Genomic DNA, 27,961 nt, shown 5'->3' on the forward strand with positions numbered 1-27,961 from the left:
TCTGTTAGACTTCAGAACCGTTGGCTTGGAGGTATATCACTTTGTTACGCGACATGCGATAAGCGTTATTTGGAAGGATTGCAGCAAGGCGAAAATATTTCGACAATATTCTAGGTTGTACTTTTCTTTAGCGCCATATCTCCAAGGTTCCTCTTCGATGACCACCGAGCACATTTGTTGCTATCGGCGTCAGCAAATTCTTCAGTTTATTTATGGGCGAAAGTCACTTCGATAACGACTTCGTTCCAAGGTAATGTGCTCGTCTGTTTTGTATCGGCATTGTCACCACCACCTGACAATTTTCAACGAAACTATTGCTGAAATACTTCATTCCAAGTCTCCTTCATTGCTTATAATTTCAGAACCAAAGAAATCCGAGTTGGGTAAAAGGGTGACATTTTTGGCTTGCAAAAACATTGAGATCGTCCTGATGCTATTCGTGGTGACTTTGAACACAAATTTTGTCATTGCACAAGCGTCTTGCCATTGGTGGACAAAGTTTCTATGGGTGTCTATTTTTAAAAAAATAATAAATTTGCAATTTGTATAGAAGAAAAGATGGGCGACCTGGGCGCTGAACGCGCAAACCGCGTGTGCTCTTTCTGTATGTAAAAACGCCAGCAACACCACTCAGCCTACCCCTTGCGGCGAAGTTGACTCTACCCGACACGTCGACTCCCGACCCGAGTCGACGCGCGTTTACATGAACCCAGTAAACGGTTTTCTACCCGATAACTCGACTCAAACGACCCTGTCGAGTTCCTGTAAACACCGCTATTGGCCGAAGGGCCTCCAAGGAAGTTAATTCGCCACTGTATCATTGACTTGTATCCTCAACTGCAACCCTGAGCTGAGGAAGGAACAATGTTGTTCTCCCACATCATCCTGAATGGGTAGCCACCTTCCTGAGAACCACCTGTGAATTGATGGAAAGAATGCCTTATTTTGTGTGGGGGGAGGAAGAGGGTGGAGGGGGAGCTTTTGGATGTCGCCTTGCATCTCACTTCCTTTTCACTCCACAAGCTCGAGCAAAAAAGTAAGGCAGAAAAACTTCAGAAATACAGCCCTAAGATAGAAAAAAAAAAGGGAGAAGTCGAGTTCATCCAAGTTCTGAGAAAAACCAATATACTCTGACGCAAGATGGAGTCACGTCGCACGTTATGTTTGGCGCGAATTTAAAATCCCCGCAGAAAATGCATACACAACATTCAGAGCCGGTAAAACGCAAATACTTCATCTTTATGGATGAAAACTGAGGCAGAACAATTAAGAAAGGAAAAGAAAGGAAATGTTGGAGATGAAATTTTGATATGTGGCATAGTTTTTCCAAGAGATGGCATAAAAAAACAACATATCTAAAAGCACATTTTTTCTGGATATTCAAGTATGATTTGTAAAAAAATGAAATGTGTCTGCTACAATTCCTGTATTCACTAAAAAAGAAAACGCTGCCACATACGTCATGAAAATATAACCATGTTTAGACATACTACAGCTACTCAAAATTCAGATGTATTTCCTATGCACTCTGCCAACTGGTGAACCCTCTAAGGCGCCCATTCGAAAGTAGATTTGAAAAGCCTTGGAACATGACATCTTTACCCTGGGTAGGGCTGGATACAGTGACACCGGTTAAACATCACATCTGAAGCGGTGTTTTGGAATCTTGCTGTCAAGACGTGCTTGACGAGCTTACGCACATCTGCTGAAATAAGATTACATGCAGAATCAGGTAACCGAAAACGCCTCACCACAAAAGGCGCTTGATATCCACTGATTACCGCCCGACAGCTTCATTTTACAGCCTAATAAAGTAGACTTCTTTTTAGTGCATTTTAGAACGGAATTAGACTTTCACCCGGTTTTTAATAATTAAGCTCGAATTGCATGCATCAGGTCAAACTGCACCTGACCCTAAGACCAAGGGCCCCAAATATAGCGCACTCTAATCTCATCGAAACACGCTCTAATCACCGGTTAGCTGTAAAGTAGGATTAGATTCTCAGTGACCAAAATCTGTTTGGTGATATACCTATACAGTCTAAGTTGTGACTAAGTATTTTTTATCTGATCTGACCTACTATAAGCCTAGGTTTTACTACATGCTGATTGATAAGATGGTGTAAACTGAAGAGTGCAATCTAGCAGAGCTTCACAAAGAATCCTCAATGAGATGAGTTATTCTTCTATAAAACATACTCTAGGTCCCTACAATCATACCTCGTAACGTATCCCTTATGGAGAGAAGGGCCGACGAGATTGAGGAAAGGATATGTGTACCACAGTGTATTCATATCTCTTAAAGGGGTCGTGAAGTGTTTTCCGAAAATTTTGGACGACGTGTATATTTGGAATTCTGACCCTTCATTCTATAGCGTACAGTGATTCGTTTCATCGTCCGGGTTGATCGAATAGCGAAAAAAAGTTAATTTCGATTTCTCGGCACGCGTCCTCCTCAACTCTGCAGGAAACGTCATCTTAAGTAGCCAATCCGAGGCTTCTGTCGCCGACACAACATGGCGGCTTAGCGAGGCCTGCTGGCCCATAGTTGACCGAGGTCAGAGCACTATATGTACTCAAAAGTGGCGTCAAAATGACGTCACGCTGCATCACGCGCAGAAGGTTATTTAAAAATGGCCGATCTTCCCGAGCTGCAGCGTCGCTTGCTGGAAAGGAGTCGGCTGTTGGGGTTTGAGCCGTACGGCGACACACCTTTGCGGGTGCCAGATCAGCCGTCGTCAGAGGACGACAGCGGTGGCAGTGACAATGGCTGCGAAGACGGAGCGCGCGGCCAGCAACTAGCGGTCGTAGCCCGCGGCACAACCGCTACTTTCGGAAGCCCCGACCGTGAGCCTCCCGAACCCGGTCGTGTCGGGAATACACACTGGTATGTCCGAATCTTGTTGCTTACGTTGAGCAGTTTTCGAGAGAGTGCAATCGCTAACTGAAGCATTCGAATAGGTGTTTCTGCGGGCGGTGCGTGTCGATGCCCACTGCACTCGAGAGCACCTGCTGCCGCGAGATCCCTGCAGCGACTGTGAAGCAGCCGTCCGGGTGCATCACGGAGCACCCCCACTTTTACACCCTGTGCCTCGACGAGGTGGTGCTTACGGTGGCACTGCAAATGCTTTTGGATCATGGGCTACGCGTCGAGCACACAGGGTAAGAACAATGCTCAAAGGGAGACGCAGCATGAACAAGCGACCGCCTTTTTTTGCTCTTTTCTCACATGCGAAGCGCTGTAATCAAACGGGGAGCCAGTGCTCATCAAAGACTTCAACCTAGCGATAACTTCTGGGATGACATCGCTCCCTAGGAAAATGCGTAAATGCGCCGATGTGTTTGCACTAGGTGCCACGGTGTGTATACACATCGCGGCACGCGAGTGCGAACACAACATCGGTGGTCTTTTTTCATATGCGTGGACGATCACGATGTTTTGCTACTCAGGCGGTAAAATATTCTCGAGTAAACGTGCAAGCAGATGAGATGTGTCTTCTGGCATGTGTGAACTTGGATAATGCAGTTGAAGATCATGCACATAGTTGTAAGGATGCTGGCCAGACACATTTCTGTTTTATTGGCTGAGTTTACATCTTTAACAGGTACAGCACTAGAGAAGCCGATTGCAATGGAAAGGATTGTGAGAACTGCAGTAAAATCAGTACAAAACAATCAATCCTTTATTTCGCAGGAGACTGTACAAAATGGAATTTCATAGCAAAGTAACCTAGCCCCACTCACTGCCAGAACAATCACCATTCCAACGCTGTCCTCATTGCCATCATTTTTTGGCAACGTGCATTAGGTGGTAACATTCTATAGTGTGCCATACAAATCGTTTCAATTAAAAAGAATTTGCTGATAGACTTCATTGCATCCATCATCACTTCTACTAATGTGTGGATGCTTGTGCCACAGCATGGTGTATAAAATCCGCATCTTCAGCAGTCACACAGTAAAGCTGTCTTAAACGTGTCGACACTGGCATCTTGCATGTGCTGACGGTGCAAGGCATACCTCTTTGAAACTCCCAGCTGTTCCGCAGCTCCACCCACCAGCTCTAAAGTTGTAAAGTGGTAGGGCTGACCAGCGTGACAGAAGAGGTGGTATCACAAAATCAAACAGAATTATTTAATTATACAAATAGCTTTGCATTGAACACCGCACAAAAAGTGCTTTGAGCCTTGCTTTTTGAGCCAGATGTGAACAACACTGCGAAACAGAATGTTCTCGTGCCACAGGTCGTTCTTATCGTAGATGACGGTTGCGCACAAGTGTGGACAGTGAATGCTTCATCAGAACCTGTTCTGATCCTGTTGGGGCTTAAACTCGCTTGATTTGATGCTTATGACATTCATACTATCAGATCCATATCTAAGTGTGAGCATTCCAGTCGAGCCACAGACTTCACCGTCAATATCGATCGCATGATTAACAAGTCGCTTTTGTCGTCCGAACTGCTTGCATTACAGGCTGTTCTTAGCCAGTATGTGTCAGTGTTTGATTTTGCTCAGCCAGCCACTTCCTCTCCGCTGCCAATTTATGGCATGCAACACTATAGATTAACACTGGTACTGCTCTGCCCATCAGACAGAAGCCTTGGTGCGTGTCTAAGGCCGAATGGACTGGCCGAATGGCCGAATGGACTCACATAGCCTCCCTCAAATGCTGCCATCACAATGCTGTCTAAATTGCTTGAGGACAAGCTTCAACTGACCTGGGGCGAAATGCTAAGCCGCGCTATAGTGCAGTGAGAAAATGACGACAGACTCGGTGGGCGCAAAAATGAGCTATGGTGCTCGCCACTGACTGTTCAGTGACGTGCCCAATCCCCGCTTTGGCCTTGTAAATAAATGCTTTCCTGCTCTCGCAACTTCGTATGAATATTGTAACGAAGACAGGACCGGCACAGATCACAGTCTCAGCGAAGTCCAGCGCACAACAGGGAACTCACAAGATGGCGGTCCGAACCACACACACACTTCGTCTTTGTCCACCGGCACACGCACGCTTCGTCTTCATCGTCGGCGCGCTCCCATGAGCACGCGCCATTACCCCCTCCATCAAGGCGGCGGCCCAACGCCGGAAACGAACACGGACAGCAAAGGTAATGTTCGGTATAGACGGCGGACGGCAGAGAATACAGAGAGCTGTTAAGCTGGTAAAGCGGCGGGTTGCAGCCTGTCATGGTAGGGCTTCATGCGCGCCACGTGGACAGTCTCGGTCGGATGGCGCCGACGTGGTGAGGAGGTTGTGTCCCGCGGAAAAACTTCGTATGTGACATCACTTATACGACGAACCACCTCGTACGGACCGAAGTAGCGTCGGAGGAGCTTTTCGGAGAGTCCGCGGCGGCGCACAGGTGTCCATACCCATACAGAGTCGCCGGGCTCGTACCGAACGCATCGGTGGCGGAGGTTGTAGCGACCAGCGTCGAGTTGTTGTTGATGTCGAATCCGGCACCTTGCGCGAGTTGGCGGGCTTCTTCAGCCCGCTGGACGAATGTGTCAACGTCAGCGTAGGGGCCGATGTCTCCGTCGTCGTGAGCAGCGGGTAGCATAGCATCCAGCATGGTAGTGACACACCGTCCGTAGACCAGCTGGAAAGGTGTAAGACGGGTAGTCTCCTGTTCTGCCGTATTGTAGGCGAAGGTTGCATAAGGAAGAACTTCGTCCCACGTACGATGCTCAACATCGACATACATAGCAAGCATAACTGCAAGCGTCCGGTTGAGGCTTTCAGTCAAGCCGTTTGTTTGGGGATGATAGGCTGTTGTCTTCCGGTGACGCAAGACGATTGATGTCATAAAAAACTGAGCCACTTCTGGAGCACTAGCCTGGGGGAGCGCCTGTGTCTCGGCGTACCGCGTTAAGTAGTCCGTCACCACAACAATCCATTTGTTCCCAGAGGAAGACAATGGGAATGGGCCCAGCAAGTCCATGCCCACTTGTTGGAAAGGTGTTGTAGGTGGTGGGATGGGCTGGAGAAGCCCTGCGGGTTTAACTGGTGGTGTCTTTCGTCGCTGGCAGTCACGGCAGGTCCTCACATATTGCTGGACTGATGAGAGCAACTTTGGCCAGTAATACTTCGCACGAATGCGGGCATACGTCCGCGTAACACCCAAATGGCCAGCCGATGGCTCTTCGTGGCAGGCGTGCAAGATTTCTGGACGGAGTTCGGATGGCACAACCATAAGAAAGGTTTCCGTGTTATGGGCGAAGCTCTAACAAGCGCTGCTTCTGACCCACCGACAAGCCGGGATTAATGTCCACGGTAGACAGAACGGTTGCTGCATCGCGTCCGTCCGGCGACGGTAGCCCCAGAGCACATATTTCTGCGGGCTCAACGAAGTCGGTAACGTATGCGACGGCCGTTCCTTTCGCAATAGGCTGGAACTCTGTTCCGAAGTTGGTGATCAAGAGTGTCGCAGAGCGATCCTGTAAGCGAACAAGCCCTCTTGCAGCGCAGATCCCTTTCTCGAGTAGAAGGCTGACGTTTCTCTCTGCCATAACGTCTCGATCACCGGGCGAGTCACTTTGCACGGGGACCATCATGCTGCACCGCGGAGGCACCGTCACGTCATCAGCAGCAATACGCAGGGCGGGTATCCTGGAGTCGTCTGGGTCGGCTATTTCAATTGCTTGCGTTGGCGAAAACGTCACGCGCGGCTCTTGTAAATTGATAACGGCGCCGTTAGCTTGTAAAAAGTCCAGGCCGAGAATGACATCGCGCGAACAGTGAGGTAGGACAACAAAGTCACAAACGTAAATAAATCCGTCGATTGTAACTCTCCCCGTACACCGGCTAACAGGGGTAATTGGGTGCCCACCAGCTGTGCGAATCTGAGGCCCAGTCCACGCGGTTAAAACTTTCCTCAGTTCTTTTGCTAGCTCGTTGCTCATAACTGAATAGTCCGCTCCCGTATCAACCAATGCCGTAACCGCTAAATCGTCGATATCGACCGGTAAGTTCGAAGCTGCACATCCTTTGTGATCGTCACGTGTCCTCGTTTGATAGCCGTCGTCTGGTCGGGAACGCGATGGAGGATGTTCGGCTGTTCGCTCGTCAGCGGCCTTACCTCCGCAGGCCGCTGGGTCTAGTTTCCCCGGCGAGGACTCAGTGAGCGGCTGAAACGGCTTGTCGGAGGACGGGGACTCGGCGAACGATAGCGGGTAGAGGTTGGTGGGCGGTAGTCAGGGCGAGGGAAATCAGTGTGAGTATGATCCCGGCGCGTTGACAGGTGCTCCTCAATTTCGCGGGACCGTTCGCCATTGGGCGGATAGGGGACTCGCGGATGAAATCCGCGAATTCCAGCTCGACGATAAGGGCACCACCGCAAGATATGGCCAGCCTCACCGCAGTGGTAGCAAAGGGGCCGCTGGTCAGGTGCCCGCCACACGTCCGTCTTCCGCAGCCTGGCTTCGGACAACACAGGGACAGGCGGGGGCCGCGGCTGGAAAGCAGATGCAGATGGGCTGGTGCTCCAAGGGGCGAGGTCGCAGTTCTGTCGGAGTACCGACGCGTACGTCTGGCGCGGGGGCGTCGGTGTAAGGGCAGCAGGGGCAACAGGTTCAGGAACCACCTGCTGCACTTCCTCTCGGATAATTTGTGCTAACGATGGACACTGCGGCTGCGACTGGGCAGAGAGGCGCATTTTGTGCAGCTCTTCTTTGACAATAGATCGAACCAGCTCCCGAAGGGTGTCAGCGGAGTCGCTGGAGGCTGGGGCAAAGTCGGCAGTTGATACGATGTTCACGGCGCGATTGTAATAGCGGGCGCGTTGTTGCAGGGTCTTTTCGACGGTAGTGGCCTCCGATAGAAACTCCGAAGTGGTGTTAGGTGGGTTTCGCACAAGCCCAGCAAACAGTTCTTTTATCCCGCGCATCAGGTGGCGCACTTTCTTGTCCTCGGCCATGTTTGGATCCGCCCTTCTGAACAGTCGTGTCATGTCCTCATAATACATTGCGACGCTCTCATTGGGTCGCTGGTTCCTTGACTGCAGCGCCGACTCAGCTCGTTCCCGACGGTCGGTGTTGATGTAGGTCGCCAGCAACTGGCTACGGAACCGTTCCCAAGAAGGAAACGTTGTCTCGTGGTTCTCGTACCACGTCCGCGCCGAGTCGTCAAGAGCGAAGTAAACATTGTGCAGCTTCCGCTCCGCATCCCAGCCGTTGTACCTCGCAAAGCGCTCGAACTGGTCAAGCCAGTCCTCCGCGTCCTCAAACACTTCGCCATGGAAGGTCGGCGGCGTTCGCGGCTGGAGGACCAGGAAATGAGCAGCTGAGTTCCCGTTGTCAGCCATAGCTGCCGCGTCTCCGTTGCTAGCCATAGGTGCCGCGTCAGTCCTGCGCGTCGCAGCTGGAGCCCTGGTCCTAGGGGATAACGGACCGTACTCTGGTGACTGACCTTGGATTCGGCGGCTCGTACTGCGATGAATCGGAGTCAAATCCGTGTTCATTGAGAGCCTTCGGGGCACGTAGATGTTGGAAAGTACCCAGCACCTCCACCAAAAATGTAACGAAGACAGGACCGGCACAGATCACAGTCTCAGCGAAGTCCAACGCACAGCAGGGAACTCACAAGATGGCTGTCTGAACCACACACACACTTCGTCTTTGTCCACTGGCACACGCACACTTCGTCTTCATCGTCGGCGCGCTCCCATGAGCACGCGCCAATATAGTAGTTCAGCAACATTTGCCTGTGCTGCCTGTGGAGAACCGTGGCACCATGAATAAAAAGTTTCAATGCTGCCACGAAATTGGGGTCATGCCACTGTTGCATTTTTGTTGTCTACCATTCTCTGTCAATAACTTCAAAATGTTGCAATAGAATTCAGAGTTCACAATGCTGCCAGGAAGAACACACAGTGACAATCACATGATTTAACTTGCAAACAATGACGTTGGAACTAACTGTACAGACACTGATAACATGATTAGCTTTCAGCATTGTAAAAGCCTGAAACTGAACTTTCATTTTGCTATGCTGAAAAAAATTGTAACTCTTGTTTTTCTCTTGTCAACAGGAGGTACCGCTACATCAGCTACAGCCAGCTTGCACACTGGCTTTGGGGACGCCTGGGCAGACATCACCGGAAGGTCCTCCCTGCTTGTGCTGTATGCCAAATAAGGGAGAGATTTCCATCGGAAGGTTACACTGGTTTCCAGTATGCACAAGGGCTCTAGAAGTTTGTTCAGCAATGCTTGTGAACTTGCAGTCATGTCTTGTTAACATGGACACCTTGCTATAAGGACAATTTTCAAGGACTGATCCCCTCCCATTCCATTCTGCCTTGGTGATATATAAACTCTCTGCGTAGACTATGGACAGCTTATTTGGAAACCAAAAGCAAAAAAAGATACATTTTGTCTCAGTTTTGCAGACATTGCTTTGGTCCTCTGGGACCTTGCTCATTGGGTATAATATGCAGTCGAAAATTGGTTGTTGGGAAAGGAAATGGCGCAGTGTCTCATGTCTAGGTGTCCAACCATGCAGTAAGGGAACGGTTAGAGGAGGAACTGACAGAAGAAAGACAGAAAGAGGTGCCTTAGTGGCGGGCGCCAGAATAATTTGGCCACCTGGGGATCTTTAACGTGCACTGACATCAAACAGCACACTGACGCCTTTTGTGTTTCACCTCCATCGAAATGCAGCCGCCACGGTCAGGTTCGAACAAGGGTACTCTGGCTGAGTAGCTGAGTTTTGACCTTCATTCGTTATTTTTGATCACTCATATTATAAATAATTTTTTCTGGGAACAAAAGTGTCCATATTAACCGCACATCACTGTATTGTGAACAAGGCCCCCGTTCTGGGCGCCGAAACGTCAATACAATTTTTTCGTTTTACTGGTCGGCGTCTCTTTGTTTTGAAATGTATCCCCCCGGCCAGACGGGATTCCGTCACACTCTCGACTTAATCACTGTATTATGCAATTCAAAAAGTATAGAAGAGGGGAATGCACCTTTGGGACAAGAGACTTCAAAGTGAGAAAAGTTTCGCTGCAGATGGGAGCATTTGAAAGAAGTAGCACCCCCTAGGTGTTCATTATTTTTGTGAAAGGGTTGCTTTTAAAAATCCTATACTTGTATCCATCCATTTCTGAATAATATTTTTATAAAGTTTCATCTGCATCCACTTTGTTATCATGTTATTATTTTTAATGTGCTGATGTTGCGTACAAGGCATAGGTAGGGACAGATTGATTGCATTTTCGCACTCTATCCCAACCTATGCTTTTGAGAGATGGAGAGTATTTCTTTTTTTTTGTCTGAGTGTGTGACGACCTACACTTCAACCTCTGCCATGCTTCATGGCAGACATCATGGAATCACAGCACTTATAGCCGGGGACAAAGAGAGGACACACAGACAGCTGCACAGTTTTGCATGTCCGCTCTGTGTCCTCGTATGCAAGCGTTGTGAATCCACGATGTCTGATCAAAAAACAACTAGCCCAGCAACACGCCCTGCATAAATTCATGCGTATTAACATGCGACCAGACTACAACTTGTTTTGAAAGTAATGGGCCTATCCTTCAACACTGATTTCGTAATTTTAGGGAATACGCACCTGTACTAGACAGTGGTGCTCCCCATGCTACTGGCAAACCTAGACCTTCTTGCTGCCACGAGTTCATTCTTAGAGGGCCTCGGGAAAGAGCGACTCATGGGGGGTGGGGCAGTCGAAAGGTTTTCCGCAAAAGCTGCCTTGAAAGACGGCCACTGTTCACAGCAATGGACTGTCTCCTTCAGAAGCAGGCGAACATAATCTGGAAAACAACAACCGTGCATATAATAACATCAGCATTATTAATGCCAACATTCCTGACACTAACCAGTTATACAAAAAGAGCGTGCTGAAGCGTACTAAAGAGGGTATAGGAGATACTGCTTTGTTTATGCCCATACACACCCATATTTTAGGTTTTCTTGGAAACGCCTACAATAGAACTTGGTGGCTGAAATTGAATACAACCTTTGTCCGTAATGTTCCGAGAATGAGTCCATTAAAAAAAATGCGTTTAACATTGAAAGCATTTGTGCAACACCCCTTCAGAATAGTCTCCCTTGAAGTCTATACACAGCTCCCAACGCTTCTTGAGGTCTTGGAAACAGTTGGAAAATGCCTCTTTTGGCAGGGCTGTCAGCTCCTTTGTCGTGGCGTCTTGAATGGCCTCCACGCTCCTAATTCAGTTACCTTTTAGGGCTCTCTTCACAGGAGGCAACAGGTAAAAATCGCATGGAGAGAGGCCAGGCGAGTATGGCAGATGGGGAAGTACAGTAATGCTGTGCTTAGCAAGAAATTTTATCACGCTGAGAGCAGTGTGCAGCCTTCCGTCATCGCGGTACGATTTCCCTGATCCGAGCCACGTTGTTTTCAGTCCGTGAGGTTGAAGGGCGTCCCTGCCTTGTGTTGTCTTCCACCGATGTTCTCCCCGAAATGAACCTCTTGTGCCACTCGAAAACTTGCGCCCGTGAAAATGTCTAGTTGCTGTAAACGTCATGAAGGAGCTCATATGTCTGTGTGGCTGTCGTGCCAAGCTTCACTCAGAATTTAATGTTTGCACGCTGTTCGAGGTGGACGTCCATCTCCACATTTCGTCACAGTAGAATGCACAGACGACCAGTGACAACGTATTTTCCTACATGTAAATTGCTCAGGTTAGCTTGGAAAGATGGCACATACACACCAACATTTCCTTTCAGGAATCATTTCTAGAGAAGAAAATAAATCAGTCTCAAAACGTTACGGACAAAGGTTGTACTTTGATTGGTTGGATGAATATGTCACCAAAATGCTGGCCAAGCCTATATTCTAAATACAAAGTTGAAAGTTAGATGCTGGTACACGTGTGAAAGATTGTAGTAAAATTTTAATGTATATACATAAAGCGAGGCCTGTAATGTACTCTATATAGTAGCGTGGCCAATGGCCATTTTCAAGTTTGCTGTCATTGGGGGTTGTCTGGTCCCAGGCTGCATCAACCCACGATATTGTGTTGCACTGACACCACCAGGTGGCTTAGAGCAGTCATGCCCATATATGATGGATATCCTTAGGCACGCTGTGCTTGATAATATGGCTTCACAATGGTTTGGAGCATATAGATTCAAATATTAAAGAAAAGAATTTGTTGCAGATATTAGAAGTTACACTTTAGTTACTTCTGTTTTTGTTTTCTTAGCCCACATTTTGTTTTGTATCCCTTTGAGGTCTTGGACCTTAAAGAGTTTACAAAAAATTGTTTTTGTAATGCTAAGTAAACTGCTTACCATATGTAGGCTCCGCTTTCACGGGACAAGCAACGGCTGTACCCTTCCTTGCTTTTGGGTGCTTTATTTTCCATCTGGACAGTCCTTCAGCTGTGGTGGCCTGTCCTTTGCTGGCATTCTCATTGAAATGGAGTATTGCCAGTTGTGTTCTGAAAAACCAGACAAATAATTCGAGCGGGTCATCAGGTGTAAATTTTCGCATAACATCATTCACTACTTACCTTGCACGCATGCCCTCAGGTGAGAAGCATACAGACTTTGGTGCAAAGCCTATCAGTACACTGTGGAAAGCCTCCAAGCTGAAGGTGTGTGTACAGGGAGCCAGTTGCCTGATGTCTTTCAGGATACGAGGTGAGCTCACAACCTCTACAAACTTGTTGTGTGCAGTTGTCCCTGCATTGACAAATCAATTTCTCAGGAAAGCCTTCTCCGAAAAAAGCCTTCTCCATCTTTTTAGGCGGGCATAACTTCCAATGACAACAACAAATAATTCTTTGGGAAAGGTTCAAAATTAGCTGGATGCCCACAACTTCGCTGTTTCACGAAGCATGTCGCATGCCATACTTCATCACAAGAACATGATTCTAATGTGGAAAGAAAATGAACATTTAGGAAACAAATTCAGTTCCTTGCAGAGAGCATATCTTGCTTTCAAATAGTTACATTACTCACCAGGAACTAGCCATTCCCTTTCTCCAAGTTCATCGTGTGCACAATGCGTGTAAAGGCCTGGATGTCCCGTGTGTATATTTGCAGCGTGCCGCTCCATGCTTTTCCACATGTCTGTCAGTAGTTCTGCACTGCCATCGCTGAGGGCTGCACACCAATATAGGTGATTACTGGCTGGCTGAATCCATATTTTTAGCACACTGCATCCAGCTCGTTTTGCATGGGCAGCCAGCTTCTTCTTGATGCCTGGAATGGAGGTGTAATAATTAATGAAGATTAATCCTTCAGTCATTACATGTTAACCTGGCTCTTGAGCTTCCACCCCGAAACACCCACCTTCCCTCCTCTAGCCTGCAGAACTCAAGGAATCCGGTTTCACACCACAGTGCCCATCCGCAACCTGTGCATGCATGGCTGGCCTTTCCCTCATAGTCATTGACATAAACCACCGCCAAAAAGGACAGCAAACAGATAAAACTTCCCCCATCTTCTTGCCTCTTCAAATTCAGGAACCTCTCCCACTGCTTCACTATATTCACTACAATTTTGCTGTGCGCCCCGCTTTTCTTGTAGTAAAGTCTGTTTGGAACAATGAAATTTAGTCTAAAATTTCGCCGCATTCTACAAAACATGATGCAGGAAACAGTCTTATCTGCGAAGCGTAGGTTCATTCGGTTCTACCTTTTGAGATATGCCAACAATCATAGTAGTGTCGGATGGTGGGCTCCTGCGTCCGCATATACTTGGTGACTTGGCCGTGCCGGTCAGTTGTCACTGACGCCACCTTCAGCCCCCGCTCCTTCACCATGTTGAGGCTCTTCACAAAGGCGAACTTCTCCATGGAGGTGCTTGATTGTACATCTGCACACTTTTGTCGGGAAAAAAAGCTAAGTTACATCACAGAGCCATTTTATTAAAAAGCTGTGACCTACCTCCCCGACTTGCACTTGCTCGAAGTGAAGAATTTTGTTTAGCTGGGCAACGTGCAAAGAGTAAGTTAAAAATTTTGCACAAAATCCTGGCGAATCGCAGCGTCCATCGCCAGCCAAGTCCACAGTGCAGCCTTCCAACTGGCGAAACAACTCCTCCTGTTGTTGTTGCCAGATCTGGTATGACAAAGGTGCAGTTTTTAAACATCACATCAAATGCAGAACACTATTACGCTGCTTCTTCTGTTCTTGACAGGTACCATGAAATGATTTTGAGAACCTCTTTTCAGAACTCTTCCTTATTTAAGATATGAGGGTGAAGAACCATTGCAATTCGCAACCAAAAGCAATTAATGTGTTATACATAGTTGAATAAAATGGGACATATAGAAATCTCTGGGCAGTACTGTACGCATGCGTGAAGAACTTTAATTGCTTCACTTGTTTTGCAGCAGATGTTGCTAACAGCGTTGCTCTTTTATTTTGATTATTGTGCTCGTCTGGTGCTACCTATGTTCTAGATGTGCACTGTCGACTTCAGGACTTGTCACTGTAATGACGGTTTGGGCCGCACCATTCATTGGAGAGTCGAGGAGAAAAGGCGTCTGGAATTTTCTACCCTTGTTTTCTTCAAAAGTGAGTGCAGTGGATCGAAAATGAATAGCTGTTGCTGAGTCTTTTGGAAATTGAAGCTGCTTTGGGGTCATTCTGTCAGAAAATCATTTCATGGACCCTTTATGTAAATTCACGATCAAAATATTATGGGACACGTGTTCTCGAAAAAAAAATTTATTCCAGCTCTGTCTTGTGAGGAAGCTGCGTGGTATTGCTGCCAGGGTATAGAGCATATTTGCCCCCACATACCGTGATACATTTCAGGCGACTGGATTACGCAACAGAGCCACAATTTTTTTCCCATGTACTCGTGTCCAATAAACTTTTGATTGCGATAGTATGTGGACCCTCCAGAACACATGCCTCACAGACCAGATATTACATCAGCACATACATATAGAACCTTGTGTCTTAAAACGTGAGGGGTTTTTGATGTTGACAGGCACATGGGCAGACCCAGGGTCTTCACCCGAGAGGGGGATCAGCTCATGAGAGGTTGTTCGATATTATAAGCAAGGTAGAGTGATCAAGTTTCTCAGTGCTTTGACTCCAAATGATGACTTACTGGATGACTTACTGCTTGAACTGAAGTAACTAATTGTGAAATATTGGTTCAGCAATTCATTTTACAATGCACAACCTTTCTCCTACCTTGTCGATTGCAGGAAGCAGGTAGCCTCGTTGGTAATTGTAGAATGTTCGTGGCGTGAACACCTGCACGTTCACATAGTTGAACATCCGGAGCACTGAGGTGGGACTGGTGCCAGCGAACAACATAGCTGCTGACATTAGCACGTTGCCCGCCGCCTTGCCATTGATCATCGGTTGGCTTGACCATGTCAGGAAGTGGTGGTTTGCACACAGTGTCTGTATTTGAAGCCAAGTCCCAGACACATGACTTACACTTTTGCAAGCGGCAAAGCACTTGCGGCACACTTGGAATAGTTCTTTCAGGCAACTTTCAAATATTATAAATTTTTTATCATCCTGTGGAAGGACTTCTTCAGTGCTGGAGTCAAGTCTGAAACAAAGTAAAGTGAGTTGCAATGGTTAAATAGTCATGTGATGCTGCCGAGATAACTGAAAGCTAGAATTTAACAGCATTAAAGAGCAGTAAATGTAATGGTTGCCCACACCGACACTGCGCCTTCTGTGTTGTAGTGCGCATTTTTCCATTCTGTGCATTTTTTTTTGCTTGTAATTAATGTTATGACAGGTTTGCAAAGCTTGCAAATTTTTTTGTCTCATTGATGCTGCATGAGCAGCTGCTTGTGCCATGGAATATTGCAAAAGCATTTCAATGGATCAAGAGCTGCTTTATGAATATTCATAGGGTGCGAAGTTGGCCAGCTGGAGAGAGGACATGTGCACCACCACAACGAAATTATGCGAGCGCAGACAGTACGATACTCATACCTGCCCCTGCCCGAGAAAAGGGAGGACAACCTTATGTGCTCTTCTACCTACTAAATGACTGATTTGATTTTTAGTCACGCCATCATAATGGAATGGCATTCAGTGCACATGCTAAAGGGGTACGTATTAAGTCATAATTATTACCCCAAGAAGGTCTCGTTAAGTGATGGGAAAAACTCCGAGCTCTGCAGAGTGTTATGCTCCTCTTCACAGTCTGAGGCTTCGGATTCTATGGGGCTGGATGACTGTCGTGGAGCGAATGAGATGGGAGACGGTGCTCGACCATCAATTGGTAGTGAGGGGACTGTTTGGCAGGGAGGAGGTGGTAGAGAAGAAACAGGTTGCGTTGTGGAGGCTGGAGCTGTGCTTGTATTCGTGCAAGCTTCACAGTGTGCGCTGGTGGTCTGCCCGGCATCTGTCTGCACGTGGATATCCTTTCTCACGGAAATGTGGAGGTTCACCTGTGTATCTGAAAGTTAATGAAGAAAATGAAACTCATGCAATGCCAAGAGCTGTTTGTTTATACAATGTTAATATCACACAGTTATGGAATCCTCATTATCAACTAATAGGCATGCGACTGGCAAACTTGGTATCAGTTATGCTATCACTACCTGCATGTGAAATACGTGATGGCTTCCTTCGGAGGCCCCAAAAAATTTTATACATTATTCCAGCACTTCCCCAGATTGGAACTGACAACACGAATGCCTCCTCCAGAATTTGTCAAGCATTCAGTGGTACCAGTGAACAATGAATGCATCAAACAGTGCTCCTTCCCTCTTCCTAAACCGCGAAAAAATTATTGCGACCCAATTTATTCTTGTGGAATGTGGGTAGAACACGAACGCGCCACTGCTGCAAGGAAAATCTTACATCGTGTTCGCACATCACGGCCGTCAGTCTGGCAGGCAACAGTGAAGGTGTTTCTTGGGGTCTGTGTGCAGCTGTCAACCATTTGAGGCGAAGTTTGCGCCTCTTCGGCTGTCAAAATTGCTTCCACATCCTGCGGTTCGGGTAGTTCCTAAAAAAGGACAAGCTGTTAGCAACCGAAAGAAAGGACAACAAACTGTAATAAAGTTCATCATTTTCGTCTCGCGAACTTACCTCGGACCTTCTCCGCTTTTTTGGCGGTGCGCCGGGCGAGAGGTTTTGCGTCGGTATGGCGTCTCGCTTGATGCGAGCATTCTTCAAATCCATACCGAGGCTTCGAAGGACATCCAGGTTCGTTTCGTAGTCGCCCGGTAGAAAGTGCTCGGAGCACACGTACCCGGTCTGACTGCCCATATCGCGGTTAATGGCTCGAAGCCACAGGGCTCTTCGCTGCGGGTCTCCGGGCAACTTGTGAAATCTCACATTGCTTCCATTCTCGTAAGTCGTGCGGCACTGTCTCACAAGGCACACAGTTGGCATGGCGTGCACTGAAACGCGGATAACACGCTGAAAACCACAGCCTGGATGGAACTGCCACGACACAAAGAGCAGCGAGCTACTGTAGCGTGCAGCCGGAGGCCTGGGTTGGATTGAGTTGTTTGGTCACAAACCGGCTATTGGGATCGTGAAAACGCCGCGAGTCGTGTCGGACTGAACTCGACCCTTCCACTTCACCCGAAGGGTGCATTGACAAGCAACCGCCTCCGCAAAATACACAATCATTCACGCTTTGGTTTCCGAAAACATTTGTTTTGCAGGTGAGAACAGAAGCGGGAGCCGGTTGACAACTCGTGTAGTCGCACCTCGCAGGGCGCGCCACGAGAGTTGACTCACTCGTATTGAGCGCATGTAAACGGAGAGTCGTCGAGTTTGGCCGGCCTTTCTCAACTCGATGCCCTGACAGAACCACCCGCTATCGAGTTCATGTAAACGAAAGACCCCACGGAGGACGGAGAAGCGTAACCGAAACCGAAACTGATCCCAGGTCAATGACTGATCTAGGATCACGTGCTGTTCTTTGCCGAGTAAAGTTCCGTGTGCAAATAATTGTCACACTTTTTTTAACTTTCTAACTTTCATACTAATCTATTATTTTGGGGTAAACGAAATTGAAAGGTATATCAGTTTCTAAGCGTCTTAATGTGACGTAGTTGGGTAGTACTTCTGTCAGCCGCCGGGGTCGCATGGTCGTTTCACGAGCGCAAAAAGGCAACGATTTCCAACGGGCTTTATTAAATGCAGACTCAATATTGCGCTGAAATATTTCGGAATCGGCATGTACAATATTTATTGAATCAATGTAAATTACAACCGGGCGGCTTCATTTTCTTTTCACAACCCCTTTAAGGCCTCTTAAGTGATACGGCAGACCGCCTAGAAAATGAGATCCACGAAATGAGTTCTCATCGAAGGGATGACACAGCTGACCCGGTTTGCACCTCTCCATAGCGTCAGCTTGAAGGATTAGCAGGGTAAGAGTTAAAAAGTTAATCAATCCTGGACACAGCCCCAGTTAAACTTTCCGCAATCCTTTTATGATGGGATGGCCGGATTGATTGGTTGGCTGCTCGTCGCGAGCGGTGATGGCCCGCTGGCCTGCAATCGAGTACCCAGTCAAAATGCACTACAGGATTCTAAGACAGAAAATTTCTGCAGTCTGTAGTCTTGTCGTATTTTGGGCATGTCTTGTCTAGTCTGTCTTGTCTTCTGTAGTCTCTCTTGTCTTTTGTAGTCTTGTCTTTTGTAGTCCTGTCTTCTGTAGCCTGTCTTGTCTTTTATAGTCTGTCTTCTGTAGTTTGTCCTCTCTTTTGTAGTCTGTCTTGACTTCTGTAGTCTGTCTTGTCTTCTGTAGTTTGCCTTGTCTTCTTTAGTGTGTCTTGTGTAGTGCTCGTACACTGTGTAACAGTCGTTACTGTGTCACCTGTCAATTAACACAGAATTTGTGTTCTGGAGTAGGCAATGCACAAAAATGCACAGCTTGTTAATGGTCGCCTATCAATTAACACAAGCTTTGTGCATTCCAGAGTAATTCGTGCACAAAACCACTAGAATTGAAATGAAAATGATCAATATTTATTTACTGTTTCGTGCTTTTTTTTCGAGCTTGCTGATGCATGCTGTCCAGCATTGTCCTGGCCGCAGGTTCCTAGATACATCGCCCATGAGCCAAGAAGGTTTTTGTCTTGGCTGAAAAAAAGAAAAATAGAGATCACCGCTGCTACCTGCGCAAAAAGAATGTGAAAGCGTTGACGCCTCCTCGACACTGGTCGCCTTTCAAATTTGGCGCCATGGTTGTTTTCTCGTTGACTTGACTGGTTATCAATTAACTTTTATTTTACCCTCATTTCCTCCCAGCAACGATTTGGAGTTTTCAAATTTTACTCCATGGATCGTTCCTGCCCACTCACTGAATACCCGCCCAGACTAATCACCCGTTCATTGCCTTTCGCTTCTCAATAATTACCTAATTGCCTCTAATTTATCATTCTTTTTCCAATCTCCTGGTTAAGTATAGGACACTTATCACTGGTCACGTGGTTGCTCATTTCGAGTTTTCAAACTTGGCGCCAAGCTTTGGCTTTGTCCATACTTCCATTTTTCAAACTTGGCACTACGCTGTAGCTGCACCTACTTTCAGCGTTTTCAAATTTCGTGGCACTTTTTCTCTGGCCCAGCCACTTTCTGGACATTTTTGGCTGTAAATAATTATCCGATTATGAAATTTTCTTTTCGAGCAGCATCCTCACATCATCCTCAGCCAATTACACAACCAATCGTATGACGCTATCTCTTCTGAGTTGCCCACAACTGCTGCGGACACGATCCCCGGCAACATAGCCTAGTAAACTTCACTTTATTCAAAACGTTGTAATACTGAACAAGGCTTATGACTGGCCAAGTTGGTACTGGCTCACCTTAAAACCAGCCAGAACACACAAGAAGACATGAGCTCAAGAGGCGGGACTAACATTTAATTGAAGATTTTGAATATTTGATTTGTGAGGGTTTAACGTCCCAAAGCGAATCAGGCTATGAGGGACGCCGTAGTGGAGGGCTCCAGAAATTTCGACCACCTGGGGTTCTTTAGCATGCACTGACAACGCACAGTACACGGGCCTCTAAAATTTCGTCTTCATTGAAATCTGACTGGTGCGGCCAGGATCGAACCTGCGTCTTTTGGGACAGCAGCAGAGCGCCATAACCACTGAGCCACCGCGGCGGCATCATTGAAGGAAAGCCGCAAAAGAAGACCCGCGAAGAGATACAAGCGCACAATAACCCAAAGCAGTGAAAGCGTGAAGTGCAATCAAAGGTCACTGGCATACTAATGAATCATCTAAAAAAGCAAATTCCTTACGGTGAAGGTTTTGTGACCTTAGCCTTACCGATGTATTAAGCCTCAACTATCTACCGACAGATTTATCCCTTCCATAAACCACTGATGTGTCGTGGAAATTAGGCGTGCAAAGAGACAGGTCATCCTCAGATTTGCATTCACAAGATTGAGCATGCAGTGCCAGATTAGAATTTGCCTTCCCCCTATAGAGTGAACGTCCTCAGTCAGGTGCAAATTCAGATATCTGCCTGTCTGCCCATATTAGTTGCAGCTATAAGGCAGTGGAACGCCATAAACTCCATTAATTTTGCAAGTGCTGAACCTTTTTTTGTGACACTGTCCATTGTGGACAAGTACCCAATTTTATCGAGGCTTTTTTTAATGGCGGCGCAAAGGCCTCCTGTCTTGCACTTCGCTGTTAAGTCAACAGCAGCATTAAGCTTTCCCGCGACTTTCTTGAGACTGTGAAATACTGTGGAGGTAAGGTATATCAGCATCATCCGAGTATGTGTTCCTTACCCTCGAGTGAGTGAAAACATAATATGACAGGTGTTGAGATGGGCAAGTGGGAACCCAGCTACTTGGAAACCTGCTACAAGAATGCGTCCTCAGCAGTGGTGGCATGACTTATCTAAACCTGATGTTATGCACACAACTGCACACCCATCAAGTGTTTCCATCTTTACTGACCTTAACCAGCGACAAATACACCTCTTCACCATCCTTCTCCAGCAACGAGTGGTCCGAATCGGAGCTAAAAAGAGCCTTCCCCGATCTTTAGCTGTAGCCCCGACAAACATATTCGTCCACAAAGCGCAGGATTGCATCAAGAAACTGCTAACGGTTCTGCTTAGACAATTCTGATGTAAAAGACAGGCCTTGACCACATGCCTTAAAGACTCCTAAAACATATTCGTCCACAAAGCGCAGGTCTGCATCAAGAAACTGCTAACGGTTCTGCTTAGACAATTCTGATGTAAAAGACAGGCCTTGACCACATGCCTTAAAGACTCCTAAAACATCTTGTGCCACGTTATCTGACCCTTCAATGTCCAGAAAAATTAGATAGTCATGAACATAACGAAATGCTACTATTCCAAGGTCTTCCAAACAGGGCTCTAATGCCTTATCGACTTTAGACAAAAAAATGTTGCTGAGCAAAGGTGCGACCTGCGTGTAAAAACCGCCCTGCCAACTGACAAATGCAGATTTGCAGTAAAAGGACAACAGCCCCATGAAGCCAGCAACCGAAATCACGCAATCATCTGTAAAAGCATGTTCATTGTTCACCCTGATGCAGTTTGCACATGCGTCAGTGGTCTATCATGTGACAATGAATAGTGCAGGCCCTCCATGTCGATGCTCACTGCAGAGCACCTGCCCAGGTTGCTGTCCACAAGAAACTAGAACTCCACAGAACTCCACTTTTGTGAGTTGGCAAGGCGGTATTTACATCAGAAATCAGGCATATGCAGAGGGTCCCAGGTTGCACTGTTCCTCCGCGACAATGTTCTGTCCAGTCGATACCGCATCAAAGCCCTGTTTGGAAGACCTCGGCCTAGTAGCATTTCGTTATGTTGATAGCTACCTAATTTTTTTGCACAAGGAGGGCTCAGATATGTTGGCACAAGACGTTTTAGAAACCTTTAGGCATGTGGTCAAAGCCTATCTTTTATGTCTGAATTTCACTAAGCATAACCGTTTGTAGCTTCTTGACTTAGACCTGCACTTTGTGGACGACCACATATGTTGGCGCCACAGCCCAAGATCAGGAAGCCTCTTAGCTACGAGTTGAACCACTCGAGGCTGGTGAAGGACAGGTTGGCAATCGCATGCATCACGACCGCTTTATGGAAGTCATGCCATCACAGTGTTTAGAATGCTTTCTCGGAGCAGGTTTCCAAGCCAATGGCACCTGGGTTCCCTCTTGCCCATCTCGCGCACCTGTCAGAGTGTGTTTTTACTCTCTCGAGGGAACGGAACACCATTCACATGATGCTGACGTAGTTTAGCAGCACAAATAGATGGGCTCTATACCTTACCTCCGCGCCATTTCTCACCGTCCAAAGAAAGTTGCACCAAATTATGATGTTGCTGTTGTCTTGACCACTAAAAGTAAAGTAGGAGCCCTTTGCTTCTTCGTTCAAACTAGGCTTGATACAACTACGGGTAATCGTCCGCTATGCACAGTATCAGATAAAAAATGTTCACCACTTGCAAAAGTAAACGGGTTTTTTGCATTACACTGCCTCGTAGCTGAAACTACTATGGGCAGACAAGCAGATATCTGAATGTGCGCCTGGCTGAGAGCAATTTCACTGTATAGAGCGGAATACGAATTTTCACTTGACACTGCACATTCAATCTCGTGAATGCAATCGGAGGACGACATTCTCTTTGCACGCCTGATTTCTGCCGCAGATTAGTGGTTTAGGGAAGTGATAAACCTGTCCTGATATAGTGGAGGCTTACTACATCAGTAAGGCTAAAAACAAGTGTCTGGCTAAACCGTCGGTGAACCTTCACAGTAAGGAATTAGTTTTTTAGATGGTTTACTAGTACTTCAGTGCCTTTCGATTGTTTTTTGCCCTCTCACTGCTTTGGGGTTTTGCGTGGTTGAATCTCTTTGCAGGTCTTCTTTTGCCACTTTCCTTCAATAAAATTTCAGTTGTTAGACCAATCTCATCTTGTGCTCATCTCTTCTCCTGCTTTGTGTCTTCCGGCTGGTTTTGAGATGTAATACTGAATGCCGGAAGACAGCCATTTTAGAGTCAAGTGCACTTATAATGGCCACAGCGATAATGAATGTTCATTTATTACAAAAAATAGTGCTTACTTCATTAATTTATGCATGAAGTATATGACACTGCATCAAAATAAAGGACTAAACCGCTAACCCTCATGGCCAAACTGCAGTTACAGCAAACAAAAGGACACCATAAACCTGCCCCACATGCAAAAGCTTGCACTTCAGGCCAATGCAGAAATCAACTCAGATTACTTCCCAAACTGCATGACACTGCCACGCAAAGAATATGACTGGCAATAAAGGAGCAACAAAAAAGCGAACTGTAGGTAGCAGCCAATATCATGCAGACAAGCTACAAGGTCAAGCCAACATAGACATGGAAGAAATTTAAAAAAAAAAGCCACTACAAGCACATAATTTTTATGGTTTTCCCAGCCCTTTAAATGGCAAATACTTTCCTGAAAAACATAACAAAAGCAGCAATTTTAATTCGGCAATCAATTTTTTTCATGTACCTCATTATTCTTGAAGCATTGGCGGGCATAGAGTAGTCAGATTAGTGCATGCGTTCCTAAGCAATGCCATGCCAAAAACTGTACTTACAGAAAAAGCTTGCCTTACTGAGTGAATACCACTAGCCATCCACTAATTTCCCAGCCTGCTCCAGGTCCCTGGCAAAAATCATACGCAACTTGGTGGCTTGCACAACTTCCATGCAACTCTTGGTCTTTAGCTGGAAAAAAATTGAGGGATCAGTGAGATATCAAATTTTACATGCATTGCTTTGTTTCAATGACCGAATAAGGAAAAAAAGCGGTTTCTGTGAGCGCAACTAGTTTTTCACACTAGCTTTCTACAGTAAACCACGTTTATCCAGACCTATTTCACACTGACTTGCTGCATGGCCCCAGCACTACTACTCTATGGTTTCAAATGCTTATTAGCTCTGAGCCCTTGCGCTTGCACTGATTAATGCAGAAAACCTCGGAAAGGACAACCAGAGCTTCGAGCTTTAAGCCATAGGTATTCAGAAGCTCAGTGGTCTGTGGGAGAACTTTTGGCTGGGTGACACAGTAGCAAATGCTGCTCCAGCTACTTTCACTCCATTGCAAAAAACTTGCACAGCAGAGGTCTGTCCTCCATTTTGCATTGCAGAAACAATCACTGAAATTCAAAGCACGCATACTAAATGCACACCTACCTTCTAACACAGCTTCATTATAATGGGTATAATTATTGGAATGAAATACTTGTCAGTACATGTAGTTTTCAGTTTATCCAAAACTTATAAGCAACCGACAAACAATAAACATTAGAAGGGAAATAAAGTAACCAAAATTGTTTAAAAAATCTGTCAGAATTATGTGACATCCACTACACTCCAGCAGTTCTTTGGCTTTGAGCACCTTCAAACCACACTTTCTTACAGGCACATTTGCACAGAAATTGCATTGAACCTAATCTTTAAGAATCTTTATTGGTGAAACAGTAGGGAGAAACCAGGTTTTACCCAAAAACGAAGGGCCTTACACATTGCATCACAAGCCCAGATGGTGCACTTGAGTCGCCTCTTATGCTTATGCAAGAAACAGGAACAGAGATATCTTGACTAAATCAAAAAAAGAGGAACTGCAATGCATTTGTAATGCAGAGAAGATATAAGCAATACCACACTAAAACACTGGTAGGATTCCAAGAGTAGGTGAATGCATGAATGGGTGGCAATCAGATGGCTAAATGAGATTAGGAAATTTGAGGAAAAAGGGTGGTAGCATGTGTCACAGGACACAGTTACTTAAAATGAACTAGAGAACCATTGTTCTGCACTAATTTTAACAGCCCATTCACACGACAGACAAAATCACTAACTCCAGGAAGGAACTGCGCATCATGCAACTCAATGTCAATCACCGTTGGAAATGGCACCAGCACCGCAGACTGCACATGAGGAAAAGTAGACATATTTTTGCTCTCAACTTTGAGCAGCAGTCAGCTGCGCTTTTAAGAGCAAAGCTCTAAAGTACAGCAACATTGGCACTTTGTTTTACTGACATGAGGGTGCTTGTGAGCGTGCAAGTCCCAGGTTTGTTTTGCACCAAATGTGTTAATTGCAAGGTATGTTTAACTAAAGAGGGGCATCTAACAAGGGCATCAGCTCTTCATTACTTCCCTTCTATATCCCTCCCTTATATCACAGTTCAAGTGTCCACCAAAATGTGAGACAGGTACTGTTACATTTCCTTGAATTTTCCTTCAACTACTTTTAAATTTTTCAAGTATACAGCTTTAAGAAGGTAGAGGTACAAACTGTTCAGTATAACCATATGCTATGGCAATAAACCAGCAATAAATCTGTGCTGATAGCAGCTTGCCCATTGCATTGCAAGGATGCTAAGCCATGCAAGAATTGGTGTCATTGTGCAATGTTACATTACTGACTGACAATTTGGTCTCTGTATCAGAAATACTGGTAAACCATCATTGTAGAGCACAATGTTTTTAAAGGGATAAATGAACATATAGGTCCTTTTCTAGGACACATATGCACACCAGGCAACAGGTGTGCAATGTCAAAGCACGTTTATGTTAACAGCAGCTGCGTCAAGAGCTACATCAGCGACTATATTTTGTACAAGTCTACAGTTCCGGTAATTATAAGCTGAGGTACTGCTGTGAAGTGCATGTAGAGTTTGCATGCATTTCTAAACCTAGCTGCCAGCCTATGTAGAAAATATTTTTCTAAATAGGCAGCTAAGGTATGCATCACTGAAAAAGAATAACTACCATGAACGGATCAGGAGAGATGACACAGCCAAAGGCAGGAAGCACGCATCGCCCAATAGATGCTGGCTGCTGGCAAATGCAAATAAATACAACCAGAGCAACAGTGTCAGTGGCTGTAGCCATGTCATGAATGACAAGAGAGGAAATTGTCTACTGCTTTAAAGACTAAAATTAGACGTAATATAAGTAAATAAAAACCAATGAGCTAACCCATGACAAAAGAAATGAAGAGATTTCATGTAATGCACCCATATACATTCTTTGAGAAGAGTCACAATGACAGTTATAACCACACTGAAAGATGAGCTGGCTGAAATACCGCACACCAATTTCAATATAGGATGTGCAGGTTTTCATTAGTTCCTATCATGGTGCCTTGCACCAATGTCTAGGCATTAAATTGAAAGTTGCAACCAGTCTGCCTTGGTTAAATCAGGAGAGAATGGAAAAAAGCACGCCTTCACTAGCAAGAAGCTTGATATCTCACAGCACAGCTTAGCATCATAGAAAAATTGCTAGCGTATTTAACAAATCTGCATACAATTAAAAGCTGCACAAATTTGTCGACTGGCAATGCAATTAGGGCAAGAGAAACAAAAAAATACCAAAGAACACTCGTGAGTGCGGCGAAGGGTGGTCTGTGGGTAGGATCCCGTGCCTGGGAAGAGTTCCGAGCTCGGAGAATCGCCGGCACCACCGCTGATGGCACGCAACCAAGAATAAATAACAAAGTGAAAATAAGTAACAAAAAAAAAACATCGACAATGGCGAACGACTTGAATGCGGGCCGCAAAAGCGAGGGATATAGCAAAAAGGTAGAAATCCTAAATAAGTGTGCATTTGCATCTCCGACAGCTCGCAGTGCTCAGAAGGAGAGGAAGCATCAACGTTTACAGCTCAGGAGACGCAAGATTTATCTTTGACATAACACTGCCTCAAATCCTGTTCCACTGGCGAAGCACAGACAAGTTTACAAATGACAAGGCGAGTAATATGCACTAGCCTTTCGCATGCGATCACAGTCTCAGTATAATTTAGTATGACGCATTTTAAGGCACAAGCACTAATCCGATAAGTACTAACCCTGAGCAAAATAGTGCGGTGTCTGATCGCAGCTGTCCTAGCGCGAGCGCTCTGCCGCGCGGCACTTCTCGCTCATCGTCTTCTACGCAGTGCAAATCCATGCTTTTGCACTGAATGTCGAAGCGCTAGCAAGCGAAAGCGTAACTCTGTTGTGATATCTGGTGCCATTATTATTTACCACGGCACACGAGTACTAAACGCACACAAAGACAATGAGAACAACACTTGTCATGCAGGATATAGGCCCTGCTTTTTTGGCGCCGCATTATAGCTGCGGCAACCGCAGGCGGACTGCCTCCACTCACATCCCTATATAGCCGCATACAAATAGCACGTGTGAACACAGATCATTAGCAAAGAAACGCAGAGCGGGACTCACCGGTCATGCGATTAATCCAAGCTTAGTAAAACCGCGCAGGAGTCTTCGTTCCCTTTACAGATGACAAGACGTCGCAGCACTGTCTTTCTTCATGGTTTACCAATTGAAACTCGCCAATGTTGACAGGCCGAAATCCTGGTCGTTGGCTTCCAAAACACACTCCTGCTCACCTTCCTATTGAATGAGTTCTTCACACGTGTCCGCCGTACAAGTACTCAAGCACTGCCTCAAAGAGGCAAATAATACAAAACACGACGCGTCGGTTGCGCTGCAATGGCGCCGACGGCTGCGCTTTCGCTTCGTTGAAAAAATGCAACCGACAAAAAAAAATTGTTTTTTTTATACCATGAATATTTATATTATCTTCACAACAAAGACGCTGCATTTTTTTTTAATTATTTTTTGATTATTTAGGAATACTAAAGCGCTTTCAGTTCTTTTTTTGGCATGTCGTTTGTAGAAGCTGCGATCCTGTGATCCCTGAAGTGACCCGGATGCTCCAGCAGACGACGGAGCAGACGACGGTGTTGACAGAATGCAATTTCGTTTGATGCCAGATAATATCACCAAGTTGCGACAAAAACAGCGAAGAAAAGCGCCGTATCTCAAGCTGGCGAATATCGTGGATAAGTTGAACGCAATTGGCACGATGGAGAGTAGCTGCGATGCATAATTTGCGCGACACTGGCACGCTCAACGGAGATCATGAAATTTAACAGCTTAACCTGTGATCAGTACAAGCAGATTGCTTTTATATCAACTGTGTTATGAAACTACATCGATACT

General features: G+C 46.1%; 2 protein-coding genes and 1 long non-coding RNA gene across 3 annotated transcripts; 1 reads left to right on the forward strand and 2 right to left on the reverse strand.

Annotated features, from left to right (window-relative positions):
- The first annotated feature begins 2,492 nt into the window (after window positions 1-2,492).
- LOC144133095 (uncharacterized) lies at window positions 2,493-9,744 on the forward strand. The gene is made up of 3 exons (XM_077665941.1): window positions 2,493-2,887; window positions 2,962-3,162; window positions 9,032-9,744. The coding sequence occupies exons 1-3, from the start codon at window positions 2,634-2,636 to the stop codon at window positions 9,189-9,191; spliced, it is 615 nt and encodes a 204-aa protein (XP_077522067.1). The 5' UTR covers window positions 2,493-2,633; the 3' UTR covers window positions 9,192-9,744.
- Window positions 9,745-9,942: 198 nt separating this feature from the next.
- On the reverse strand, window positions 9,943-17,873 carry LOC144133096 (uncharacterized). The gene is made up of 10 exons (XM_077665942.1): window positions 17,018-17,873; window positions 16,787-16,934; window positions 16,055-16,379; window positions 15,146-15,515; window positions 13,883-14,056; window positions 13,632-13,818; window positions 12,954-13,196; window positions 12,503-12,674; window positions 12,282-12,430; window positions 9,943-10,777 (listed from the first exon to the last, which is right to left on the reverse strand). The coding sequence occupies exons 1-10, from the start codon at window positions 17,321-17,323 to the stop codon at window positions 10,584-10,586; spliced, it is 2,268 nt and encodes a 755-aa protein (XP_077522068.1). The 5' UTR covers window positions 17,324-17,873; the 3' UTR covers window positions 9,943-10,583.
- Window positions 17,874-18,894: 1,021 nt separating this feature from the next.
- LOC144135356 (uncharacterized) lies at window positions 18,895-27,473 on the reverse strand. Its single transcript, XR_013315468.1, has 4 exons — window positions 27,176-27,473; window positions 26,319-26,412; window positions 23,533-23,662; window positions 18,895-19,030 (listed from the first exon to the last, which is right to left on the reverse strand). It is a non-coding gene; the product is annotated as an uncharacterized LOC144135356 (long non-coding RNA).
- Between the last annotated feature and the right edge of the window lie 488 nt (window positions 27,474-27,961).

This window comes from Amblyomma americanum, chromosome 5 (genome assembly GCF_052857255.1).
Source record: "Amblyomma americanum isolate KBUSLIRL-KWMA chromosome 5, ASM5285725v1, whole genome shotgun sequence".
Classification (NCBI taxonomy): Eukaryota; Metazoa; Arthropoda; class Arachnida; order Ixodida; family Ixodidae; genus Amblyomma; species Amblyomma americanum.